Below are 27330 nucleotides of genomic sequence, written 5' to 3' on the forward strand. Positions count from 1 at the left end.
GGTTACAGACTCCACTAAGCCAGAAATAGTACCTCGGGTTAAGAACCTTGCTTCAGGATGAGAACAGAAATCGGGCAGCTGCAGCAGGAGGCCCCATTAGCTAAAGTGGTGCTTCAGATTAAGAACAGACCTCCAGAATGAATTAAGTTCTTAACCCGAGGTACCACTGTACTGCCTTGGGCTTCTGACTTCTTCCGAACATTTAACACTGGGCAACCATACTTACAATAGACAGAGGAAACATGGTGCTGAGATAGGCAGATCTCATTCCCACCAAGGGAGATATGGCCCATTTTTTGTGCTTTTATAAAGCAGGTATGAATCACATAATAATAATAATACCCTGCCCATCTGGCTTATACCAAGAGCATCTACTAAATTTCTATGGACATTTTCAAGGAATAGGTGCTAGCTCTGTTAGCTTCAGCTGTTGAATAGCCTGATCTTTTAGATACAAGGTGCTGCAATGTATGGCAAGCACTGGTACCAATCATGGTTCTGCCCTGAGCTCACTAGGCAATGTTAAGCAAGCCACTATTCTCAGTGGTGGCAAATTTTGCAAAGGCAAGGAAGGAGAAACCCACCTCATACAAACAGACCCATGCTGGTGTCCAAAGGAATAGCAGACAGCAGCTTCCCTCCAGTAGATACTGTATGTCCTCCAGGGAAATAAAAGTAGTAGTATACATTCACTCTGGAACAGCTTTTAGATAACTGGGGTTTAATTTGCATAGGCTAAGCAAATAACTGGAGGACCAGACTAAGGATCGGGCAAGAACTACTCCAACCTTGTAAATAAGCCCACAAAAGCTACCAGTCCGGAAAAGAGAAATAACTACATTGCAGAGAGTTGTCCAGAGGAGTGGCAGAGAGCTCTTCTTAGCATCCCACTACATTTCGATGCAGGGCAGGGCGGTGGCAGTCCTTTTTCTGGAATCCTGCTTGATTTCTATACTAAGTGCAGAGGAGGGAGGTCTTCTCTATCTTCCAGCCCACCCACTCGCCTGCAATGCAATCCCTTGTCACCTGTGGCTACCAGGAAAACACTTAAATCCAGAGGTGGGAAACCTGTGGCCTTCCAAATATATATATTTTTTCCTTGGACTGTAGCTGCTATCATCCTTGATTATGGACTACAAAGGCTGCAGTTGATGCAATAGCCTGTACCACTAGGCTATAGCCTGTACCACTAGCTGTAAGTAAGAAGGCAGGCACATGGGAGCTGGCTGAGGCTGGTGGGGCAGTGCCCTGTTTGCCCGAATGAACCAGCCTCCACTGAGAATGAGGCTGTGATTCTATGGACACAGGAAACTGCCTGACCCCAGCTCAGACTCTTTGTCCACCGTGCCCAATGTGGTCTACTCTGGCTATCCAGGGTCTCAGACAGGGATAGGACTTTCCCATCACTTATTATCTGATTCCCCGCCTCCACAGAGATGCCAGGGGCTGAACCAGGAATCATCTGCAGCCACTGAGCTAGGCTCCCTCTTCAACCATCTCATCCGAAGTTCCACCGCCTTGAGAAATACACACAGACACACACACACACACTGCTTTATTTCCTATAAAGGAGAGAAACAGCTTGGATAAGTTGATCCATTACAAATAAAACAGCCCCAGAACCCAACTGCTTTGGAAATGCAAGACAGTAAGAGTATAAGCTGTAAGCATGGCATAACCAAACAAAAATAAAAATAAAAATTGTGTTTCTCATTTATTGTGGCTGATCTTTTTATAAGAACAGCCAAGTTGGATCAGGCCAGTGATCCATCTAGCATCTACCTTTCTGCTGTCACCAGCCAAATGCCTCTGGGGTGCTCACAAGCAAGACTTCTTTTGCTGGTATTCCCTGGCATCCTGCCTTTGACCACAGGCATTTAGCTATTGGGGCTAAATATCGAGCTGTTAAGCCAGCGTGGTGTAGTGGTTAAGAGCAGTGGATTCATAATCTGGTGAACCAGGTTCGCTTCCCCGCTCCTCCACATGCAGCTGCTGGGTGACCTTGGGCTAGTCACACTTCTCTGAAGTCTCTCAGCCTCACTCACCTCACAGAGTGTTTCTTGTGGGGGAGGAAGGGAAAGGAGAATGTTAGCTGCTTTGAGACTCCTTAGGGTAGTGATAAAGCAGGATATCAAATCCAAACTCCTCCTCCTCTTCTTCTTAACCGCCCTTGCACTAAATCACATCACCGGCCCAATGAGCCCAGTACAATATACCCCAGGGACAGGGAACCTGTGGCACTCCAAATGTGTTGCGGGACTCCCAACACATCTGCCCATAATAGCAAAATCTATTCTCCCACCTCCCATCGTCCCTGACCAAAGGACGTCCTGGCTGGGACTGTCAGTCGCTGCGAGTTCCAACACCTGGAGGAGCACAGGTTTTCCCACCCCTGGTCTACTCATTGGCAAAGGTCTTTCCCAGTTCTGCTCTTTGTGGCTGGAGTTGCCAGCAATTGGAGCTCTGCCCTTCCTTTCATGCTAAGGATGGGCTCTGCCACTGAGCTACGGGCCAGAAATGGCATGGACAGCATCAGTGCAAATTCAGCCATGTTCCTGCCACCAGCAACCTTTACAGGCGGTCGACGCTGCGGCCTAATGATGCAACAACGACGCGGAGACTCTCCCCTTGAAAATTCACAGCCTGGCTCGTGCACATGGCTGCCCCTGTCAGTAGGAGAAAGCTACATCCTATGTGGGACAGCCTTTTTAGTTCTCAAGAAGCTGGAGCCACAGTCAACAACAACTGCTGGACAAAAGAAAAATTCAAAAATGGAGCCTGGGGAGAAAAAGCCTTAGGCTGTGTGAGGCTGCATGGCTGCCTCTGAAGCCGGGTCCCCTTTCCAGGCCGCAGCCGGTCCTTCGCCAGACGCTTCCCCTTTCCAGGCCCCCATACTGCCTTCCCCAGGGACCGGATCCCCCGCTTTCCACACAGCAATGGCCGTCTCAGCGGACGTTTCCCCCGCTTTCCACGCCGCGGCGGTGACGGCAACAGTCCCCTCGGCGGCAGAGGAGGCGGCGGTGGCGATGCTCGGCTTCTCTTTCCAGTCGGCGGCAGCCGCGGCCACCCCAATGACTCCAGGGGCGTCGGTCTGCCCGCCCTTCCAGGCGGTGTGGGTGGTCATGTGGCGCTCCAGCAGCGTGCGGTGGGAGAAGTACTTGTTGCAGATGCAGCACTGGAAGCGCTCTGGGCGGTGTGTGCGCATGTGGACGTTGAGCGAGCTCTTCTGGGTGAAGCGCTTGCAGCAGATGGAGCACTGGAAGGCCCGGACCCCCGTGTGCGTCACCATGTGCTTAAGCAGGTAGTCCCGCAGGGAGAAGGAGCGCCAGCAGATGCTGCACTGGTGGGGCTTCTCGCCTGTCGCAGGGAGGGAAAAGCACAGCGGGTCAGCCGAGAGGACACAGAACCCCCAATGCTGGAACCCAGAAACTGTCCCGTGGCGCTGGACCGAGGGGGACATCCCTCCTTAGGGGATGATGCCCTAAACGGCTTTGGCCCTGATATACCTGAAGGAGTGTCTCCACCCCCATCGTTCAGCCAGGACCCTGAGGTCCAGCATCAAAGGCCTTTGGCAGTTCCCTCATTGCAAGAAGTGAAGTTACAGGGAACCAGGCAGAGGGCCTTCTCGGTGGTGGCACCCGCCCTGTGGAATGCCCTCCGGTCAAATGTCAAGGAAATGAACAACTATCTGACTTAGAAGACATCTGAAGGCAGCCCAGTGCTGGATTTACATATAAGCTAAACAAGCTAGAGCTTAGGGCCCCACTATCTTGGGCCCCCCCAAAAAAATTTAAAGGAAAAAACACCTGGATGTACATTTCCAAAATATGATAAAATAACGAATAATATCTACATACAGCAACAGTGGCAAATGGCTTTAGATAACTACTAGGTCCATAAATTACCATATAGCAAATATTCAACACAAAAAACAGTGACAATTTGTTGTTGACAAAGGACAGCTGGACATATAAAGGGCCCCTTTAACTTCAGTAGCTTAGGGACTCATCAAACCTAAATCCAGCCGTGCCTGTATCTGGAAGATTTTAATATGTGATGTTCTGTTGTGTATCTTATGTATTATGTTGGAATCCTCCCAGAGTGGCGGGGACAATCCAGTCAGATGGGCAGGATACAAGAAATACTTTGAATTTATACCTGGCATCTAAGTGTAGGTCTGTATTTATCTCTCTTGGGTACATAGATATTGCAAGCCAGGCCTGCAACAAAATGTTGCAGCATGGATGGCTACTGTTCAGGATTCCAGTGACACACCTTCCCATTTTCTACTTATCCCAGACTCCCAACAGTTAGCGTTCCGTGGTCACTGAGCCTACTCAGTCCTCTCTGAGCTTTTGGGCACGAAGAAGCTGCCTCCCTCCTTAAGGCTGTTCCCCTGAATATTGTATTTCTGCAACCTTGGGCTTGGCATGTGTCTTTGAATCCTATTGCCTCTGGCTTGCCCTGGGTGGAGAACAGAGAGGGCCAGGTGTGTGTACAAGCTAGCCTACTGTACAAAGTGCAATTTGCATTCATGGCTCCAGTCACAGTGGCCTCTGGCCCAACCAACCAACCAACCAACCCGTTGAAGGTTTCTCCTGGAAGGGAATACTCCCCTCTGGATGAAAAAGGGTTCCTCGCCCCCACCGTACCCCCAGCAACACCCTCCCAGGAAGCCCCACCTCATGGTGCCCATTACCAGAATGGATGAACATGTGCTTGGTGTAGTTTTTGCGGGAACTGAAGGTTTTCTGGCAGTGGCTACACTGGTAGGAGGGCTCTGAGCAGCGTGAGGGGCCAGGCTGTTGGCTCTGCTGCTCTCCAGCGCCATGCAGGGGACCTGTGACCATGGCACCGGGGCTGAGCTGCACCATGTTGCTGGCACCGGCGTCTTGCTGCTGCTGCGGCGGCGGCTGCGCCTGGATACTGTAAAAGCCCTGAGCCACCGCAGCCGGCTGGGGCATGTGGAACTGGAAGATGCTGGTGGTGCTGGTGGCCGTGCTGGCGCTGCTGACCTCCGCCTTGAGCTCCCGTTGGATGCCCAGAGAGGAGACGAAAGTCAAGCCCCCGCTGCCGCTATTGCTGCGGGGCGGGAAGGCTGCGGCGGCACCAGAGGGCCCGCCCAAGTCCTGTTTGAACTCTCCCGCCAAGCCCCTCAGGTTGGAAGCCTCCAAGCTGCAGTCCGAGTGGAACTTCTCCCTGTCCCGCGCGGCGGAAGCTGCTGCCTCTTCACCGCTTTCCTCCCCCTGCCAGGATGGGATGAAGGACTCCGAAAATACATCCTGGTTCCCAAAGAAGTCCTGGCCCTCGGCAGTGGCGTAATCCAAGTGGAGACTCTCCTTCCTGCCGGCCCCGCCGGCACTCCCAGAATCCTTTGCTTCCGCCTCGTCGCTGAAGCCGGCAGGGAAACTTCCGCTCCCGCCACACTCAGGGAAGCAGCTAAGCTTGGCCTCCCTTTCTTCCACCACCACCCCCTCCCGGCCTTCCCCACCAACACCCTCCTCCTCGTCCTTGATGATGACAGGCATCGTCTCGGACAGCTGAAGCCTCACTGGCTGGCGCTGCTTGCGGCTGTGGCAGCTGGGCGTGGCCTCGGTGGGGTGGAGGTACGGGCCCCCCGCTTCCCCATCGCTTATGCCCCCCTCGCAGGCTGCCGCCCTTGCCTCCCTGTGCTGGGAGGAGGAGAGGAGGTCGCGTAGCTTGTAGCGCACCTCTGAAGCGCAGAGCAGTTTGGGGGGCTCCAGGTGGGAAGCGTCGAGGTCCCCGGTACGCGAGACGCTGCCAAGGGCCTCCTTGGGTGGCTGTTCTTGGGGCTTTGCCGGGAGGACCCTGGGAAGGGAGAGGGGCACCGTTGGCGGGGCAGTGGGAGGCTTGGGGCTGCGGCTTTGAGAGATGATCTGAGTGCATTCGTCAATGACTGTCTTGATCTGCAGGATGGAAGCAGCCGTGAGGATCTGCAGCGCTTCTGACTGGGCCACCACCAGGGAGCCGCTGTACATGAACTCCACCAGCTGGCGGACCACCTGGCTGGGGACCACAGGCGGGACCTCAATCTCTGAGTAGCCCAGCAGCAGCTTGTCATGGAAGAAGGGGCTGCCGGCGGCCAAGACACAGCGGTGAGCACGCAGCGTGGCCTCCTGGATGTGCACTGTCACGTCGCAGAAATGCCCGCCCAGGCGCTGCCCGTTCAGCGTCTCCAGGAGGGACTTGCTGAAGTTCTGGAGGTGGATGTAATGGACGGCTTCAGCCATGCTGTCCCGCATCCCTCACCGGGGTAGCCGGAGATCGAGATCCTTCCGAGGAGCAGCGTGCATCCCACGCGGTACAGTCAAACAGCAGACTCTTCTTGTACAAAGCCTGAAAGACAACATTATTATGAATTGTTGTTATTATCTGCCCTCCCCCAGAATTAAAAAAACCCCAGTGTACACGCTTGCTGGTATTTAACCCAAAATAAATTAGCAAAAATGTATAGTTCAAATGTTTGTTGGAAGTGTAAGGAAAAGGAAGGCACCTTTTATCCTATATGGTGGAACTGCAAAGTGATAAAGGAATTCTGGGAAATGATATACAATGAATTGAAAAAAAAATGTTTAAAATAACCTTTGTTAAAAAACAAGAAGCCTTTCTATTAGGAATTGTAGGTACAGAGAAAAGACCGTTTATGTACGCTACGACAGCTGCAAGGATGGTGCTTGCCCAGAGATGGAAAGACGACAAGATACCTACTAGGGCGGACTGACAGAAGAAATTATTGAATGACGCTGAGATGGCAAGATTAACCAGGAAAATCAGAAAGACCACAGTAAACACTTGAACTTTAGCAGGCTTTAAATAACTCCTGCAATGATACATAGACTTTGGATATAATGGAGGATGTCAAATTAGATGGAATTGTTATATGCAGTTAAAAAGTTATTTAAGAACCCGTGGAGGGGAGGAGGGAAGTTTTGGGATTCAGAAGAATCTTGTGCAAAATTCTAATATTTGTAATAACATTATTTGTGTGAATGAACTTGTAAAACCAAATTTAAAAATTATTAAAAAACAAACAGTGTAAACGTATTTAATTCAGAAGGGTGGGCCCTGAAAACACCCATCTGAGGCGTCGAAGGCCTTTGGTATTTGGTGACAGCTGTACATCGAAGAAGCCAGGCACACCTCTGTGGGAAGGGAATTCCACAACTTGAGTGCTGCCACAGGGAATGGGGAAAGCCTGGGGCAAAATAGCAACAGCACACACTAGGACACGGAGTGCGTATAACCCAGACTGCCCTCTAAGGAGCTCAGGGAAATGCACCCCAACCAGCAATACACCTGGGACAAGTGGAGCAAGCCATCCAAACAAGTGGTGGATTTGATAGTTTGATCAAGTAAGTCAGTGTCAATACGCAATGCAGTTTGTTTTGAAATAGCAGGTAACAAGAATGTTACAGATTCATGCGCAGAGCTATTTTACAAAAGTGAGATGTGCCGGGGTTTTAAAGCAGCGTTTCACCAAAAAGGCAGAGCAGAAATCGTAATAGAAGGTACAGCTGGTTTCAGGTGCTGCAGAGTGGGAGAGTGGCTGACATAACAAGACAGCCAGATTGCCTTCCAAATTTCTCTAATGGAGGAGAATCCATGGAAAAAAATTAAAATTAAAATGACTGCACCTCTACTATTTTTTTCTCTTTTGAGAAACAGGGAGATAAACCACTTGATCCTACACAGAAAGAGAGATACAACTAAGTGTTGTGCATCCGACCACCAGGAGCTCCCAATGATAGACAGGGGAATGGATCCAGGGGGGTCTGGGACCCAGTTAAAAGGCCCTGACTCGACAGGAAGAAAATGCTTTTCTCTGGAAGCTGCAGCTGGGCGCCTCCACCCTCCTTTCACCGGGAATCATTTCCCAGGACAACAAAACACCTCTGAGCCCAGGAGCTTTGACACCCGGATAGCTCCACCAGCAGCAATGAATTCTCCCCACCCACCCGAGGAAAGAAATCGGGAGCTGCTGGGCTTCAAATACATGCAGAAGCCCCGCCTCCCTCCAGGTGTGCAAAGGTTAATAGGTGGCGAAATGCGCTCTGTCCATGCTCAGAGGCGCCCTCGCCTTCCTCGTGCGCCCTGAGTCCTGCCTCTCCACCTGCCCCAAAATCCGGGCTCTCCTATTCGGATCAGACCCAGGAGTCCGGGCTCCCGTCCGCTACCTGGGAGCCGAACGATGCACAGGATACTTGGGAGTGAAGGGAGGGGCGGGGCAAAGGCCGGGTGGGCGTGGCCTGCGCCCGGGTTGGAGGCGGGGCCCCTCTCACCTGCCGTCTCGGTCTCCCGCCAGGACTGGCCGTGCCGCCTCCGCTGCTTCCTGGCTTCCCTCCCCGCGGCCTCCTTCCGCGCACGTCCCTTTCCTCCCACCGCTTCCGCGCCGCCCATAGAGAGAGAAAATTTAGAGGCACACGCGCCCTGTGGCTGCGGGGAAAAGCACAGCGCTTCTGCAAGAAAGCCGATTGAACTCAATGGCTAATAACGGCGGGGTTCAATCCACCTGCATGTTCTTGCATTGCAGGGGGTTGGGCTAGATGGCCGTCGGGGGTCCCTTCCAACTCTGCAATCCTACGATTTGATTTTAAATATATTTTCATTAAAGATTTATTGGTTTACAAAAGCATGTGCGACGTCTCATTTTTCAGGTTGCGTTTTCTACAGATCCAAGTTTCATTTGTTGCGAGACATTAGTGTTACGTTCTGCAATCCTACGGTTTTGAGTAGCTAGGCTTGGCTGCGCTCATTCGGGGGTGTGCAAGGGGAGCGGCGGTGCTCCGCCTGGCGGAAGCCCAGACAATCTCGTGATAACGAGACTACACTGCAGGGTTGTTGTAAAGTCACTGTCCGCCACATTCCCTCCCCACGCAGTGAGCTGGAAACAGTGTGGGGTCTCGGATTCTGACATATTTTACTTGCGGGCAGATCGATGCCGTTTCCACCCCGCTAGCAAAGAGTAAAAAGGGAGTCAAAAAGTATTCCGGAAGTCCTGGTGTCAAGCAGGGGAAGTATCACTCTTCTCCTTTTTAAAAGTCTATGTGTTCGCCGGTCAAATCCGTAGCAAATAAGGGGGAGAAATATAGAGGGGCATCATTGTCTTTTAGACAATTTCCGGGTTCTCCTCGAAGACTATGTCTTCCGGAGCAGCGTTAGTGTATCCCAAGCAGGATTTTTACATTCATTAGCTCCGATTGGGCACTAGCAAGGTAGTAGTGAAGAGAAACGCTTCTGCTCTTTTTAACCCTGGACACTTAAATTTGTGGAATGCATGCATTTGGTGGCGTTTTCTAACAATTTTAGAAATTAACCCACCAGATGCAAATTCCAAGCATCCCCATGTTATATGTTGGGGAAACTGAAGTTAGGAGAGAGGAGCTCGTGCCTGATGGCAATCTAGCCCAATGTCAGTATTGCAAGTTCCTAATCAGGTTGAGGCTAAGACACATTTACAACAACCTTGTAATGTAGTCGAGTGGTTTGGATTATTTTCCAGCCAAATACACTACAGTACGTACAAAACACTCCCCAGGTTGCAGCAAAGCCAGGATACTTAAATGGACGACTTAGACTCCCCAGCCAGCCCCAACCCAGCACTCAACTGCAGGTAGAAGCTTTCAGCTTATTTAACTTGCATGCAGTTACGCCTAAAAAACTACCCACCACCTTTAAACAATTTTACACTATGTAAAATTTACATTACAAAGAGCAGGGCATCCTGGTTTGTTTGTTTGTTTGTAGCTGTGCTGGTCCAATCATTGTTGCCCTAAAATTCAGCTCATTTTTCAGGGCATTTATAATTATAATGGGAAAGAGGAAGAAAAAGAACAGTGGGCTGGCTTCAACTAAGTTCTACTTAGAGTAGGTCCCTTAAAATTGATGGACCTAATTAGTCATCTCCATTAATTTCAATGAGTATAAACCATACAGTATAAATCACACATTACAAATAAGATATGAATTAGATTAATATTAATGCTACTTGCTTTCATCATACAGGGGACAGAAGTGAGAGACCTTGCTTGCTTTCTGGAATTTTAAAGTCATCTGGTACAGAGATAGGTGGTTATTGAACTGAATAAGACCTCTTCCTTTTTACAGGAAACAAGAGAAGTGGGTGCAACATGTGACACAATTTTAAGTGGCCTTTTGACTTCGCCTTTGACATCTCCTGGTTGCATTTTGTCCTATTTTACCCAGTACTAAATCTCTCCACCCTTTGATGTGTGACGTAATAAGGGCAGCCGCAGTGGTGTGATAATTGCAGGCCATGTCCTGCTTTGAACCTGTTTTTTCTGCTATGACCCTTGCCCATTCCTACCCCCACTGCTCTCCTGCAATAGCTGCTTCCATGCCCTGTTCATTCTCAGGCCTCCAGCAAACAAAAGCTGTCTGAGGCACTAATTGGACATTGGCACTAGTTCCTTTTCTAGCCTACTTCCGCCCTCATTGCTGCCAAACTCATAGAAAGAAGACGCCTGGCTTACACACTCTGCAGATGCTGGTGTGAGAAAGAAGAAAACCCAAACGGTGCTGGCTCCAGCATTTTTTGGTGGGGAGTGGGGACTCCGGCACTACACCCTCAGGCGGCCTCCCAATCTGGAAGAGGAAAGAATCCTGCCCTCTGGTACTCTGATGGCACTCTATCAATTAAATAACCATCACCTTTCTTGGATTCTTTATATAAAATGAGTTGGGGTGGTGGACCCTCTGCTGGTTGTGGAATCCTGACAAATACCCAGCCTTGCTATTCTTTGGAATAAGCGCTGCAAAAAAATATCCAAGCATGTTTTGGGGTAAGATGGAGGCTCCTATAATAAGGGATGCCTTTGGAAAACGAGCGAGGTCCCAACTAAAGAAGAATGGCAGCTTAAACTGATGGAATATGCGCAGCTTGCGGACCTAACATATAGAATAAGAGAACAAGAAGAACATACCTCAAAAGAATATTGGAAGATGTTAATTAAATATATGGGGGGTCTAAACAAGTTTTGATGGGTGTAATAATGGAATACTGAATGGTTTAGCTTATGTAAAATATGTAGGGGTTTATAATATGCAAAATGAACCATGGAAAGAGAAGAAGGGAAGTCATTTTAAGGTTGTTTAAATGAATATTCTAAAGGGTAAAACAGAAAGTGTGTGTTTGTGTGTGTGTGTGTGATGCTTTCATACTCTCTGCGACACAGCAGCATGCACCATGAGTGGGAGGGAAGGCAAATAAATCAGCTAGCTTAATCCCTCCTGGAGCCTTCACTTCTGCCACCAAGTGAATGCCTTTATTTTTACTGGCTGCTTCTACTGAAACAATAACTTAATCCTTGTAATTTGTAATCTTGGATTGCCTCTGGCCTCAAAACTGAATCTGAGCACCCTTCCCCTGATATGACTGGGCTCTGTTCCCAAGCTGCCCGGAGCCAGCGCGCAAATCATTCTTGTCTTCCCAAGGTAAATGATAGAACTGCCTTTGTGCCCGGCCCCATCCCATTCAGTATGGACCGCCAGGGGAATCAAACACACAAGACTCTTTGTCTTGTATAGCACGCCTGACCTACATTCCTGAGTGAAGGCTCTTCGTTTCTACCGCGCAACAGGCTAAGAATCCAGAGGCATGAAGAAAACCTCAAGCAAAATCTCAGAGTGAAATGGAACATTAAGATCTTAATGGGATTGCGTTTGTGGGTGGTAAAGATCAGCGTTGCTGTCTTGGCTAGTTCTCCCAAACATGCTGTATCTTTTCCTTGGGCTTCTGTTATCCTCCTGGCTTTTGGCCAGTGTTCCCCCTGCCTGCCCCAAAACGCTCAAAAGTGGTTAAACCCTAAAGCATGTTCTTTGCTCTATAGCATTAGGATAAACATCCCCATGCAATTAATAAAAGTGTACAAGAGAAGACAAGTTTTATATATTTACTACTGAATCAAGCCAATCAGCCTTGAAGCAAGGTTCCTTCAGTCTCCTGGCTGATCATCCCAATTCTAAGGGTGGTTTGGGGCCACAATAACCGTTTTTGCTTGGGGAAAATCATTCTGGCAAGTGTTTTAATTGTGGGGATCCTTGCCAGGTTTGGGTTGTGTACACACTATATAAAGCACACACACCTAAATACAGCCGTTTCCTGTCATTCTCATGGGTAAGTCATGGGGGAATAGAAGCCCGCATGCATGGAAAAGGTAGGGGAGTAGCAACATTTGTCCAATTATATTGTTGTGTCATGTGTATGAATGAAACGATATGCTGGCATATTCGTCAGAAAGCCACAGTTCCATAATGCAGCAGGTACTGCAATGTGAAAAGAATGTTAGAGAACAGGACAGAAGCACTAGTGTTATAAACAAGGAAACTAGTGAAATATTCCCCATGCACCCTTAGTGTTATGTGTGAGCCTCACCCACAGGCCAACAATTAATGTCAATAAACCATTATCTGAAGCCCTAGTTTGTTACTGGATTGCAAACTCTGGTTTGTTTTAACTATGGCTTGGTGTTATGTGTGAGCCCAGCAGCACCCATCTTTAATCATGGCTTGTTTGGCCACCCCATCCCAGATTTTCCTACTCATATTGAAATACTGCTCCTCAATGAGGCCAAACTTAGATTCACAAAAATTTTAGGGGTATGCGTCCCCCTGTGTTGCCCCCAGAAAAAAACACCACTTCATATCAGGAAATTCAGGTTGCACAACTGCAGTTCATTGGAAGTGCTTGGTCAACAAACCAAACTTCCCTCAGAGATAGGACTTTTGTGATAAGGAAAGTGGTTGAAGATACACTGGTCAATAAGTGATCACACTTATTTGGAAGCAACTTCAGCTAACCTCCCCACAAACAAATCGGGATGAATGCAGGTAAGCAGTAAGCAGGTCACCTGGAAGCTCCGCTAGCAGCAAGCATCTGTCATGCCTTTGAAACAGGGATGTCTTTCAGATGGATACCTCTGTAAGGTCACTCACACAGTTTATGAGAGAGCAGCAAAGATTGGACTGCAGGTCCAGGTGACCAACAATTTGGTATCAAGGGTGCCATTTTGGTACAGTGGTACCTCGGGTTACAGACGCTTCAGGTTATAGACTCCGCTAATGCAGAAATAGTACCTCGGGTTAAGAACTTTGCTTCAGGATGAGAACAGAAATCGTGTGCCAGCGGCGTGGTGGCAGTGGGAGGCCCCATTAGCAAAAGCGGTACCTCAGGTTAAGAACAGTTTCAGGTTAAGAACAGACCTCCAGAACGAATTAAGATCATGTGCTTGTGTGCTTCCCATTCCTCCCTTCCACCTATTTCTCTCCCCCTACCTCTGATGACCACATTGATTTACTTTGGGGTGAAAGTTCAGCCCCTTTATAGGTTTTTCCCCTCTTAAAAGTTTTGTGGTTGTTTTTTGCCCAAGGCAGTGGTGTAGCGTGGGTTGTTGGCTTCCAGGGCGGGGCAAGTGTTGTTCCCCCTCCCGGAGGACTGGGCAGCTGGGGGGGGGGCGCACTGAGCCCACACGGAGGGTGGACAGAGCCCAGGAGGCACATGGCTGCTGGCGCTGCCACTGCTGGTGGCGGTAGGAGTGCGCCTTCTTGGTTTGGCGGTTGCACTGCCCCTGGTCTCTCCCTGCCTCAGCCAGGGGTGCCAACTTGAATAAATATTTCGGGGGGGGGGGAGGCAAACCCCGCCCACATAATCACTCACATGGTGCACACATGGTGTCATGGTGCACACATACCATTTGAATGGCAATGTCCATCAACTTGGGAGGGGCTCAAATATTTTATTGGGGTGGGGGTCCAAAGACCCCTCGGTCCCTAGGAGTTGCCGCTGCAGGGACTGCTTCTGGTGGCAGAGGTTGGAGAGGACTGCGACGATGAATTCTCAAAAACAGGAGCATGTGGAAGGACCCAAACCTCTGTTTAGCCCTGTGAAGATTTTTGAACATCTCAGCAAAACGGCAGAAATGAGAAGTGCAATGGCTCTGTTGCACCTCAAGTTGTAACATCAGGTTTGTTCATCTGCACAGAAATGCAGAGAGATGGACACACAACTTGCTCATGCCCTGGTGGATCTGAACTCCTCTAGGCATGGAGCTGCCAAGCTTCCAAAGAACTTCCTTCTGTTCCTGTTCCTTTTCTCCTCAGCAAGGCTGCTTTTGGGGACAGCGGAAATAATCTATTCTGCAAGGCCTTTTCATTAAAAAAAAAAAAAAAAGCAAGCAGCTCAGGCAATTGCCAATTTCCTCCAGCGCTTTTGAAATGTGAACTTTGCCTCTCTTAGAGTGGACTGGGGTCAACTCGCGAGGAAGACTCAGAACTGTGCTTGGGACCTGCCTCCAGCTGCAAGCGAATGCCAGTGTTGCAGATAGGGGAGGGAGGCGGCAAAGGGTGGGGGCTCTCAAGAGCTATCTTGTGCAAGTCAAAGTTTTCTGTCTGAGAGCCAAGAGTTTTCTCGAATCAGCCTGCAGGGACAGATGGGAGGGGAGGGTTGGAAACCTCGTCTCATTCACTTGTTGCTCAATACGCTTTTGCCTTCCATTCAGCACGGCTCAGACGGAGGCTGTAGGAGCTAGTGTGTGCCTGCGGCTTGCAGGACCCTGGGTCTTTTGAGGTGAGATCCCAGCCATGCTGGACTTCTACACAATTGCGATAGGGCTCCTGATCCTTCTGCTCCTCCTGGGGAATGTTTTCTTCCCCTACCTTTGGCTGGACTTGGTTTTCTTCTTCACCGCCCTTCGAATAGGATACAAATGCCACAGGTGTCTCAGCCGCAAACCTCCCATCACCTTACTGGACTTCTTCTTGGCCAAAGTCCAGAAGCACCCAGAGAAGCCCCTGGTCCTCTTTGGAGACGAAACCTATTCCTACCGAGATATCGACAGGCGCAGCAGTCAGCTGGCCAGAGTGCTCCGGGACCACGTGGGGCTGAAAGAAGGGGAAACGGTGGCTGTTTTCCTCAAGAACGTCCCTGCCTATCTCTGGGTCTGGATGGGACTGGAGAAGATTGGCAGTGTCATGGCGTGTATCAACTATAACATCCGAGCCAAGTCTCTCTTGCATGCCCTCAGCTCCTGCAAGGCCACAGTGCTACTGACAACTCCAGGTGAGTTAAAAAGGTGAAGGTAAAGGTAAAGGTACCCCTTGTGCATTTACACCCAAGGGGGCAACTGAAAGCCTGTTTGTGCTGCACTTGTCAGGCCATATAGTCACAATGGAAAGAATATTGGGGAATTCTCTTGAACTGTTCCCCCTCCCCCGTTTTAAAAGTGGCTTGATATGTCTTTTTCCATCCCTGACAAAATAGCACAATCTCTGTGTTGTCTGAGCTCCTCTGCACCTGAGCAGTTTCAGACTTTCCAAGGGAAGAAAACAACAACTACATTTAAAGGAGGGGAGATCTGAGACAGTGATGTCAATCAGATGCCCTGACATTAATGAGGAGACAGGCTGGCGCAAATCCACATTGTGGACAAGCGCTTGAACTTTGACTACTGATCTCCACTCAGGTGCTTTAGCAAGTCTGATCAGCAGAGTTAATGCCCAGCAGAGTTCTCAATGCAGGCATCCCTCAGAGTTCAGCTTCTCCAAGGGAAAAGAGAAGGGGGATTCTGGGTTGTACCTAACACACATGCAAAGCTTGATTGGGAAAATGGCATATTTGTTTAAGTGGCCATTCATTTAAGTGGATCTACTCTGAGTATGGCTTACTTTGAGATCACACCCTTTGTTGATGAATCCACTGTCTTATTAACCAGTGGCCAGCTCTGGACACCTTCCCCTCCCCAGATCAAGGTTTTGGGGTTTAGTTACTTCGCTGTAGTTTGGAGAATGCAGGGTCTTTGCCTGTTCAAGTGAGGCATTGCTCTTGATGCAAACTTTCAGTTGCTATTGGCTAATAGTTTTACCTTTCCCTGACTGTGGCATGGCCACAGTGATGAGAAGTACCAGTGATGAGAAGACAATAGTCCAAGTATGTAAAGTCTGCCACTTGGCATTGCCCGGAGGAAAGGCTGGGCAGAGCGATTCGACCGGTTTAGGGTCTTCCTGAGTACATGACACCTCGCTCAAGGGATTATGGAGGCAGGGGATGTCATGAAGTCCTGAAGAGACTGAGTCGATCGGCACCAAAAGCAAGAAAATCGGAACAAAAAATTCCTTCCAGTAGCACCTTAAAGACCAACTAAGTTAGTTCTTGGTATGAGCTTTCGTGTGCATGCACACTTCTTCAGATACACCCTGTGTATCTGAAGAAGTGTGCATGCACACGAAAGCTCATACCAAGAACTAACTTAGTTGGTCTTTAAGGTGCTACTGGAAGGAATTTTTTGTTTTGACTATGGCAGACCAACACGGCTACCTATCTGTAACAAGAAAATCGGAGTTGTGGTTTGATTTTATACAAATTTTAAGGATTTTTAGTCCGTTTCAGTTCATTTTATATTGATGATTGAAGTCGGAAACAAAATAGATAAGGTACATTGATGCAAGATTTGACACTTTTATGAGCTCACAAGTTTGGGTTCCATTGTTCTCCCAGCGGGAGCCGTCAGCAGCTTGTCAAGAGGTTGAATGAGGCGTGCAGGAGCTCGCTGAGCTAGCCCTGCAAGGCGAATGCATGGTTCTGATTGGGTAGAATGCAGCCATTGTAGCGAATGGAGGATACAGTTTGATATGGTCTACCCACAGTAAAGATGGAGCGAGAAAGAGGCTTAAGAGTTTGGGCTTATTTCGCCCATGTAGGAAAGGGAAAGGCACTTTATTTATGGGGCTTGGGGTAGAGTGTGGTGCTTGTGTAACGGTGTGGGGGCTGAGGGGTCAATGTAGGGCTGGGTGCCCTTGAGGTCATCGCCTCGGACCCTCTGGTGACCGGCAGAAGGGTGAAGGAAGGCACACACCCCTTTCCGTATCACCCACAAAGGGCCAAAGCGGGTTATAATAAAATATGCCATTATGCAACAAATAAAAAAATGAAGGTTAAAAAATAAAGAAATTACGAAACATTCCATATCTAAAAAACAGTACAAACGTTAAAGAACCATTTCAGGGGGGAGAGGGAACCCACAATTTAAATCTATCCAATACGGATGCAGGCTGGGATAATTTGGAAGGCTTCTAGAAAGAGGAAGGTCTTCATTTGGCGTCGATAAGACAACAAAGACCTGCCTGTCTAATATGTAACAAGAAGAAAGTCCAAATGATAGGGTATCACACTTTTCCCCGGAATAAAATGGTATCTTACAAATGATGCCTGGATGTCAAGAGTGTCTGACTCTCCCCAGGTCAATGAATCTGGACCAGGTGAGATTTTAATCCATGGCACCAGAGCTAAAGTAAACACTCTTGTGTACAAACAATTGTTTCTCTGAAACAGAGAGGAAGAGACTCTTCCCCTTTAGACCAGCACACTAATCCTGACTCAACATCAATAGCTTGATAACAAGGTCAGGGGAGGCAGGGAGAGTGCATGGGGGCGGGAAGGGGTAGCTGGTTCCCTCTGTTTTCAGGGACTCCTAGTCATGATGCCTATGTTCTCCTTCTTACTGTTGGAGGCAGTCGGCCTCTGCTAGGAATCACAAGTGAGGAGACTGCCGTTGTGTTCAGGTCCTTCTTCTTGAGCTTTAGCTGGCCACCGAGACAGCAGGACACTGGGCCAAATTGGCTATTGGCCTGACCCAATAGGACAGCCAGCATAGTGTAGTGGTTAGAGTGCCGGACTAGGGCCTGGGAAACCAGAGTTCAAGTCCCCACTCCACCATGAAGCTCATTGAGCGACCTTGAGCCAGTCACTGCCTCTCAGCATGACCTACCTTACAGGGTTGCTTGGGGGATTAAATGAGGAAAGGGGAAGAAACCCATACACCACCTGGAACTCTTTGGAGTAAAGGTGGGATATGAAAGCAGCAAATAAAATAAAAATAAAATGCCATGAGTTCTGAGGCATTAACAGGCTCAGAATATAATGATTGTTAGCAGCCAACAGTCCAGCAAGCACGGGGATTTGGTTATCAGTTCAATTAAACTTTATTTGCAAGCATATTCACAGAGCTGCTCTCGCACACACCCTGATCTAATCAGAATCCTCCTCCCTATTTCGCTTCCAGCAAGATCTGTACCAGAAACGCTTACGCATGCTTCTACATTTATGACCTTCCTGGAGGTGTGCCCAACAGAGAGACCTCGGATTGGGAACGTCAATTGGCTCTCCATTACTGTCACTAGACAGGAAGGCTGAGACAGTCCAGGAAGGGGAATAGGAGGGAGACATGGAGGTGGGCTGCCATACGTCTGGATTTTCCCCCAAAAGCCCCCAAAGTTAATTTTTGGGAGGAGACATCAAACAAACAAAAAAGCTCAACAGCTTTGTCTGGATTTTCACTTTTGGGAATATGGCAACCCTAGGTGAGCCTGAGACCTGGGAACAGAGGATGGTACAGTGGTACCTTGGTTTACGAACTCAATCCATTCTGGAAGTCCATTCTTAAACCAAAGCATTCTTAAACCAAGGCGTGCTTTCCCATAGCAGTGGGGGGCTCAATTTACAAGCGGAACACACTCAACAGGAAGCGGAACATGTTCTTAAGTTCACAAACCAAAACCTCCAGGTTTGCAGCGTTCTTAGTCCAAGTTGTTCATAAACCAAGCTGTTCTTAAACCAAGATACCACTGTACTTCTGTCTCTTGGAGGTGGCTGCCCTAGCTGCAGATGCAGGACCCCATCTTTTCTCTTCCCTCCCAGGGAGCACAACACAGCAATGGAATCCATGGAAGGTGCCAGCCCACTGCTGGGGTGGAGGAACCAGGATCCGAATGGGAGGGTTCAGCCTGTTTGCTCAGGCCCTGGAAGTGCTTCCACCACTGGGAACTGAGGCATCCTCCCTGAATCAGTCTCGCCAGGCATGAGACTCTCACAGCTATGTTTGCTTGGCCTTGTCTTTAAAGGTTTGGCAGGTAGCATCCCAATCTGTTGGGACAGCTTTTCTGAACTCCAAGCCCTGCTCTTGGACTCTTGGATCTTGCTACCAGCCTGGCTAGCCTCGCTTTTGTTTTCATCTAGCCTGAGCATAGCAACCGCTCTGACTCATTCCCTGTTGCTGAGCTTGTTAGTCTTCTTGGCGTCAATAAAGAGCCCTTCCTTCCTCTCAGGAAGGAGTCTGTGTCATTGTGCTCTCAGCAGGAGCTAGAACAAGGATTCTTCTTATATTCTTATGAACTCACATCTTTGGATTTGTGCGAAAGAGCCCTAGTTCCTAAATGCAGCTGCTCCCCTGAGATGGAAATTAACTATACCATAATACAGTATAAGCTGGTCTAGGCTATTTCATTCATCGGTCCTTTTCTTTTTACGGGCAAAATTCACAGTTGTGCAGAGATATACAAATAAGCACCCCTTCCTCCCATCTTTTCATGCACTTAATCTTTCTGTTTTGAAAACAGCTGGGAGGGGGAGCGATGGTGGAGAATCTGTTTTGAGTATCCTAGGCATTATCCAATAAAAGGCAGACATTTATATTAGCAGTTGCAGCCACAGTTCTGTGGGGTAGTTCCCCATTTTCCTAGGAGCATCTGCAAAACCAGTTTGACCGGTGACCATGCGGTAACCTCAAATATTCTGAATTTCTACGTGCCAAAAACTACACCAAAGGTTACACAATCATAGGCAGACCTGAAAACAGGCACAGCCTTGCACATCTGTTTGATGGAAAGGCAGGATGCAAATTTAAGAAATAAATAATACATATTTTCAACAGCAGTGGGTGCAGGTTTTTCTGCTGTGCCCTAAGCACAGTTTTCCTCTTGCTTTCACTTCTCAAATGACACATGTACAGCCTTTTGAAGGTGAAAGTTGAATTACTCTTCCACTTTGCCTCGCTCCTCCCTATCTGATATTATGTTTGCCTTGCCGCTCCCTCAGGTGTTAGCAAATTACTGTATATATTTGTACAGCATCCTTTTAAAAACACACACAAACAAACATGATTTTTTAAGGGTGCCTCCAGACTGTCAATATTTTGTCAGGGGGATTCTAGCAGATACCTGGAAATTTAGGTCGATTCAGGCTGCATAAGCACTATACCTTTAAAGCACATTTGACACACATCTCCCCCTTCAAAGAATTCAGGGCACTGTAGTTGGTTAAGGGTTGATGGAAATTGTAACTCTGTGAAAGGTGAACTACAGTTAGGAGAATTCTTTGGGGGCGGGTGCTTTGAATGTGCTTTAAAGATATAATGTGTACACAACCGAAAATACTCTGCCTCTCATCCCAATTAATTTCACTTTTTAAAAAGAAACACACATTTAGTGCCTAGGAACAGGGAAATCCATTTGTTAGCTGTGCATTGGTTTCATTATTGCATTTGTGTTCATTGAATCCTTCCCTGACTAAGCAGATTTTTGTTGCTGTGGTTCCGCTGGCAGAGGTATTTCGGTGGCTGCTCCTGACAGCTGCTGCTCTGTCTCTCTCGAAATGGTTGCATTGTTCCAGGGCATCCCTGTAATAAAAGAATTAAAAGCTGACCCCCACAAGACAATTCCAGCTGGGACCAGCAGTTTAAAAAATTGAGTTCCCTCTGGTAACATAATGTCCAAGACAGCCTTTCCCCAACCTGGTGCCCTCTAGAATCCTTGGGCTATGTACACATTAGTGGTTGGAAATGCAGGAAAATCATTCCACCGCCACTACTGGTGCATTTTCATGTAGCTTTTGTATGTTGCTGTTCACACACCAGAGAAGGGGGTGAGGGTGTTATCACCTGAGGCTCATTACCTGAATTGTTTCCCTGTGCTGAACTCCAGTGCATCTGCACATGCTCAATAGCTGCCTGGATGTACACACCTCAGCTTAGCCACACCTTCCATTTTCAAATCGGATGGAAGTTAGTTTGAGGGAAACTGCCTCAAACAGGGGTATTTCTCAAGAAGCTACAAGAAACCAATGGATTGTAGCCAATGTCATGTGCTCTGGGCTTCAAACACCAGTGGTGGGATTGTGTGTTGGAGCTGGAGTAAGCAGTAATGTGTACCCAGCCTTGGACTTCCATTAAACCCAGCCAGAACGGCCAAGAACGATGGGAGTCGTAGTCCAAAACATCACGAAAGGTGGTCCAGTTCATTCTGCAAATAATAATTAGCAGCAGCATCACCATCATCTCCTCTAAGGCTGCCACTGGAGAATAAAAATCGGCCCACCTCATGAAAGCATTTAAATCTGAGCAAGAACAAATGGGTACTTTTTGTTGCTGAAAAATACTGAAGTATCCTTTCATCACTCATAGCAACAAATGAAAATTAAACCAAACGGGTTCCAAAAACTAATGCAGACTCCTCTCCCAAATGCTACTGTCTGGTATACGACTGCAATTCTGGTTATTCATAAGCAAACAAAACCATTCTTTATTGCAGAGTCTGGGCAGGCTGCCTTACTGTCTAGCAGGATTTCCAGAATCAAGGGCCAATCAAGGGCCAATCTCACCTCTTTTCATGCTCTCTTGAAGATTTCAAGGCTGCCATTGAGGATGTCCTTCCTGCTCTAAAGAAAGAAGGAGTCCGGGTTTTCTTCCTGAGCGAAGACTCCCCAACCGAGGGCGTGGAAGCTTTGCTGGGGCAGATCCAATCCAGCTCAGCCGAGCCTGTGCCCATTTCCTTCAGAGCCAAAGTGACCCCTCAGTCATCATCCCTGTATATTTACACCTCTGGGACCACAGGTGAGGAGGAGAACGTCAAAGAGGTGGGTGAGGGAGCAAGGGGAGGGGAAACTTGGCTTGCGTGCCTGGAAATTCTTGTTTCCCATCTGCCCTCCTCCTGGGCACTTTTGAGGACGGATGGGGTTTGCCCATTCAGGAAGGGCCATAGCTCAACCATCAAGGGGATGCACATCACTTTGATCCAGCCCAAAGTGGATCTCAGTGTAGATACCTGCCTGAGACCTCAGAGAGCCACTGCCGGGGATGTGTAAAATAACTTTAGATATACAGTATTGGCCCGAATATAAGCTGCACTTATTTTTCCAAATTCTGACCGTGAAAAGTTCAAGCGCAGCTTAAATTTGCGACCTTACAAAAATGGGCTTTTACGGTATCACTGCTTAAACAGACATACAGTAAAACAGAACGGGTGTGACTGCCTGCAGAATTTTAAGGGAGTGGCTTGTATTCGGGTATTGTCTTTTCCCCCTCCCCCCCCCTTGAATTTTAAAGGTGTGGCTTATATTTGGGCCAATATGGTATCTCTGATTCAGTCCACACAGCCTCCATTGCCATGCAAGTGTCAGGCCGTTTTGGCTGTGAGACTGTCACCAGTAGGCTGGCCAATGGCACAACATCTATAAAGAGGGCAAAAGAGCACACAGAGCTGCATAAAATCCCCATAGCTCATTTATCTGTGTCAATGAAAATTTAGAAAGCATATGCAATCCATTTCACAACAGCGGGGAAGACTGTGACTAGGGGCATTTGCAGAAGAAGGGCTCCTGGCACTCCCCCAGTCACTACACTTCTGCTATAACTTAAAGGCAGAATTGCAATAGACAGTGTACACAATCAGGGATGTTGTGCTTTATTCCTGTGGAACCACTCCGACCAGTCTCAGGTCCCGGACCAAATTTATGTTGACTCAGGATTGAGACAGCAAAAGATCTCATCAGGTCACATCAGCAGTGGCGGAGCTTCATGCTCCAGCACCGGGGAGCAGAGAGCAGGCGGGGGCATGCACACATCTCAGGGGCATGGTGCGCATCCTGGGGGTGTGGTGTGCCGCCTGTGGGGGCGTGGCGCCCAACGTGGGGGGGGGATCCAGCCACAATGGCACACCCCCGGGATCGCACTGCCGGGCGTGGTGCGCTCCCCCCGCCCTCCTCTTCCGCCAGTGCACATCAGGTCCAAAGTCCGGCAGCAGTGGACTTTGATAAACTTTCATAATATGGTGCCCTGTGCGAGCCCAAAATTGACACCCCCAAATGGATCTTCTCAATTATGGATCCTCTCAATTTTGTGTGCCCCCCCCCCGGCTTGGCACCCTCTGTGTGGGAAGCGCCTGCACCACCCTAAATCCGGCACTGTACATGGAATAAAATAGACTCTGTCAAAGGGTGGGGCTATTGATAGTCAAGACAAGACAAGACAACAAAATAGGCTATAGGCGGATATAAAAGCTGGTAGAAAAAGAATTCCTTTTCTGTGTTTGCCCTTTGCTATTTTGTGGTTGAGAATGTGGATAGCGTTATATTGGGGGGACAGGGACAGAAAGAAATATGACCCCTGCAAATTGTTGTTTCTCGCTTGGTGGAGTCATTTCGGATCATCTTCCTTCTTTTTAATTTCTGCCTGCCTCAAGGGATGCCGAAAGCGGCTATCATCACCCAGTCGAAGCTGCTCAAAGTGTCCCATATGTTTCGCATGTGCGGGGTCACTCCTAAGGATATCATCTACCTCCCGCTGCCGATGTACCACTCAGCTGCCCTTCTTCTTGGGACAGGAGGGTGCCTGGAGGTTGGTATGTACAGAATGTTTTTCAGTGAGCTGGGATGAATGGGTGCATAAGGTTTTTTTGTGGGGCGGGGGGGAAGGTCAGAATCTGCACTCAGATCCTCAGTCTATGAATATGGATCATATGATCCTCAGGATCCCTTCCAACTCTAGAGTCCTACGATTCTGCAAAATCCATCATTGCACATATAGGCTCTTGCCTGATACTAATTGGTGAGAATTTCTATGCAGGCAAGTAACAGATGGGCACCCCCCCCCTTCCCATTCAGCATAGAAATGTAGTGGGCTGCTGCAGGAGAGATGGACCTTTCTGCTTGGCATTCAGAAAGGGGATAGAGAAATTTTCTTATCCCTCTCTCATAATGCTAGAACTCATAGACAAGCAACGAAGCTGAATGTTGGAAGATTCAGGGCAGATAAAAGAAAGCACTTAATCGCTCAGTGCACTTTGGAATTCGCTCTCACAAGAGCCAACTTGGGTGGCTACTGTTATAAGAAAAACTGCTCCTTTTTTCCTTATGGGGTATTGAAGAGCCCATATAGAGTCTTTAAGTAGGTCATCTATCGTTAGGAGAAAATAACAGAAGCCAACCAGAGAATATTGAGAAGCAAAGCAGCTAGGAAGCCTGATCTTTAATAAACTGTTGCAACAGGGTCCCCCACTCCCCCACGCAGGGAGGGAGGGAGGAGAGGAACCCAGAGCATTGGTGTGCAAGCTCTTATACAGACATTTGAAATTGCCTACCCTGTAGCTCAAGACCACCCCCCAAAACATCATGCATTCATCATAGAAAGAGGTGGTCCCCAGCAGAAATTAGAATGTGTTGCTTCTCTCCTGTCTGTCAGGATACCTGATAATGTCTTATCTGATTGCATTTCCTGGGTAGCCTGGCCATTCCTTTGAGATGGTAAATACATAGTTCCTGAATCTCTTACTCCTATTGACAGTGTGCTCAGCTTAACAGATACTTGCCAGACTATATTTACAGAGAGGTGTAAGCTCCTACAGTCCAAAGACAGTTAGAAAGCTTTTCCCATTTCCTTCCTCCTTGCAGATAAATATTTGAGGTCAATTTGGGAGAGTCAAAATGGCTTCAGGATTGTCCTCCTGTATGAAGGGAGAGTCCTGTTGTGCGCAGCTCCTTTTGTAGGTTCATCCTTGAGACATTTGGTTGGCCACTGTGATGCTGGACTAGATGGGTCACAGGCCTGATCCAGTTCCTGTGCTTGTAGAAATAGACAACGCAGCACAAATACAGGTTGCTAGGGTTGCCATGTTTCAAAAATTGAAGTTCTGGACACAAAAGTTGTTCAACTTTTTTAGGAGGAAAAATAATGAAATGAATTTTTAGGAAAATCACCCAAAACGACACTGCAGGCATGGGTTGTCATACGTATGGATTTTCCTGGACATTTTTGAGATTTTTGCCCAGACTGCAGTATTCCGGCTATGTCTGGGAAATTCCGGACGAATGGAAATCTGAAATGTGAGAATCTAATTTAGCCATGACGTGTGTGCTGGGTGCAGAGATACACTATTGGCTGCAAAGCCTGCGCTCCTCTCCCACCACTCTTATTTTCTTGAAACAAATATACTGCGAAACGAAACAAAGTTTTGGCGTCAGCACTGAATCTTGTACTGTTAAGCTTCTGAACCACATTGTCAGAAATGTCCGAGCGGAGTGCTGAAATAGGGGAATGTGAATGCAGGGCACTGTTTTATTGCAGGTGCATTCCGCATCGTGTTCTCTACGCGATATTAGTGCACTAATGGATTTATTCTGCTTTTTTGGTTGCTTTGTGACATTTCCCCAATGCTGCCATATTATTGCTGTCTAGGGCAGCAAACTGGGACAACCTCTCCTCTGCCCCAAATATTTGTGGTATGAAAAGTTGAAGGACTTCAGCAGGAAGTTACAATAGAAGTGCATATACTGGAACCAAAGCAGCACAACTGTCTTATAAAACTTTTGCAGGTCCAAACAGTAATGAAAGCAGAATCACTTTCTTTCTCCCCCACCCCTCCCCAAACAGGATGCACAATTGCCTTGAGGTCTAAGTTTTCTGTTACCCATTTCTGGGACGACTGCAGGCGATACGGCGTCACTGTGATCCAATATGTTGGAGAAATGATGCGCTACCTCTGTAATGCACAAAAGGTAAATGAGAGACAGGTTGGGGGGAGGGAGAATGTTGCCAAGAAGCAAAATGGGTTCTCCTGCTCAGTACAGTGGTACCTCGCAGGACGAATGCCTCAGAAGACGAAATACTCGCAAGACGAAAGAGTTTTTCGTTTTTTGAGTTGCTTCGCAAGACGATTTTCCCTATGGGCTTGCTTCGCAAGACGAAACGTCTTGCGAGTTTGTTTCCTTTTTCTTAAAACCGTTAATACCAGGGTGCATCCGTGCTTCGCAAGACGAAAAATCCGCAAGACGAAGAAACTCGCAGAACGAATTAATTTCGTCTTGCGAGGCACCACTGTACTGAATCCCTTACAGCAGGTGGGTGCATGCCCACCTGCTGTACACCTGATGCTGCAGAAAGCAGGGAGTTCAATGCTTCTCGGTTTGGATGTGTCAGTCAGTTGCCATGCTTCGTTTTTGGTGAGCCAAAACCCTGCATTAAGTGTCAGTTGATGTGATATTTCTGCATTGAATTACAAAGCTATTGAGACCAAAAGGTTTCATGGACCTCTGGGTATAGGGCAGTATATAAATTCAATTAATAATAATAATAATAATGGAGGATGATTGTAATTTAAAGTATGTTTATTTTGGACTCTGCTATACAGCTCCAAATCTAACTTTTAAGTGCATTTTGAGTGCACTATACAAATATGATGCTAGATGGCAATGGTGAGCTTATGGCAAATTCAAGATATTTTTGAAAAATTTTAAAAAAGCATTTTTGCAGTGTTTTTTTAATATGTGTCTAGTTTCCACCTTTGTTTTACTGTGTCTTGTGTTTCAAATTGTTGTGAATTGCCCCGAAATCATGTGTGATGAGGGTGTGTGATGTAAATCAAATAATCTGAATAAGATAGGATAGACTGGAGTGGAATAGAGAAGCTCTTTAAGTACCTGCAAGATACAGCTTGGACTCATCCACTTTTGCTTGGCCCATATTTTGATCATATTGTGCACCAATTAATTTCTCCAGGTTGGATGGAGAGATTTTTTTATTGTTCTGCAGCCGTGCTTTGCAAATAATAATAATAATAGAATCTTATCTGGTGAATTGAAGCTCGGTTAAGCAAAAACTCTCTTCAGATTTTCTGCACATCTAATGAAATTCAGTGGGTAGGATCGGATTTTCACAAGGCACCACCACGGATCAGTGCGAAAAGCTCTCTGACCCGGTACACAATATGATCAAACTACGGCTCAGTCAAAAGTGTGGTTGAGCCCTTTGTCCTATTCTCTACAAGTTGCACCTCTCCGTTGTATCTTCTGAACCGGCTGAAGTTTCTGAACCGTCCTCCTAGGCAGCCCCACATTGCAGCAATCTAGTCAGAAACTTACAGGGCATGACAAGGCATTCTTTTTGTGAAAGTTCGTTAGTGTAACCACTTGAAGCAATTCCTACTCATCGCCAGTGAAATGGCTATCCATACAGCTTATAACCACAGTGATCACCTCAGTGTGTTTCTTTGTAGACGGACCGTGACCGAGACCACTGCGTGCGACTGGCAATAGGTAATGGCATGCGTGTGGAAGTCTGGAAGGAGTTCCTGCATCGATTCAAACCTATCCAAATCCACGAATTCTATGGCGCCACAGAGGGGAATGTTGGATTTATTAACTACATCGGGAAGGTTGGAGCCATGGGAAAGACAAACTTCCTCCACAAGGTAATG

The 27330-nt window shown here is 47.8% G+C and overlaps 2 protein-coding genes across 3 annotated transcripts in view; one reads left to right on the top strand and one right to left on the bottom strand.

Moving 5' to 3' along the window:
- Positions 1-1535: 1535 nt before the first annotated feature.
- Positions 1536-8663, bottom strand: ZBTB45 (zinc finger and BTB domain containing 45). Its single transcript, XM_083708184.1, has 3 exons — positions 8301-8663; positions 4700-6357; positions 1536-3357 (listed from the first exon to the last, which is right to left on the bottom strand). Exons 2-3 carry the CDS (start codon positions 6261-6263, stop codon positions 2795-2797), a joined length of 2127 nt encoding a protein of 708 aa, XP_083564310.1. The 5' UTR covers positions 6264-6357; positions 8301-8663; the 3' UTR covers positions 1536-2794.
- Positions 8664-14494: 5831 nt separating this feature from the next.
- The window catches only part of LOC310829566 (long-chain fatty acid transport protein 2-like), a 36036-nt gene continuing 23200 nt past the window's right edge, over positions 14495-27330 (top strand). Inside the window, exons 1-5 of one of the 2 annotated variants that reach the window (XM_083708199.1) lie at positions 14497-15094; positions 21486-21695; positions 23323-23481; positions 25509-25633; positions 27130-27324. In XM_083708199.1, coding sequence (XP_083564325.1) covers positions 14617-15094; positions 21486-21695; positions 23323-23481; positions 25509-25633; positions 27130-27324 — 1167 coding nt within the window. In that variant the 5' untranslated portion in view covers positions 14497-14616. Of the gene's footprint in view, positions 15095-21485; positions 21696-23322; positions 23482-25508; positions 25634-27129; positions 27325-27330 lie in introns of both variants that reach the window. The other variant, XM_083708200.1, reaches the window with a different exon arrangement.

Source organism: Podarcis gaigeae, assembly GCF_964106915.1.
Source record: "Podarcis gaigeae genome assembly, chromosome: 13".
Lineage (NCBI taxonomy): Eukaryota > Metazoa > Chordata > Lepidosauria > Squamata > Lacertidae > Podarcis > Podarcis gaigeae.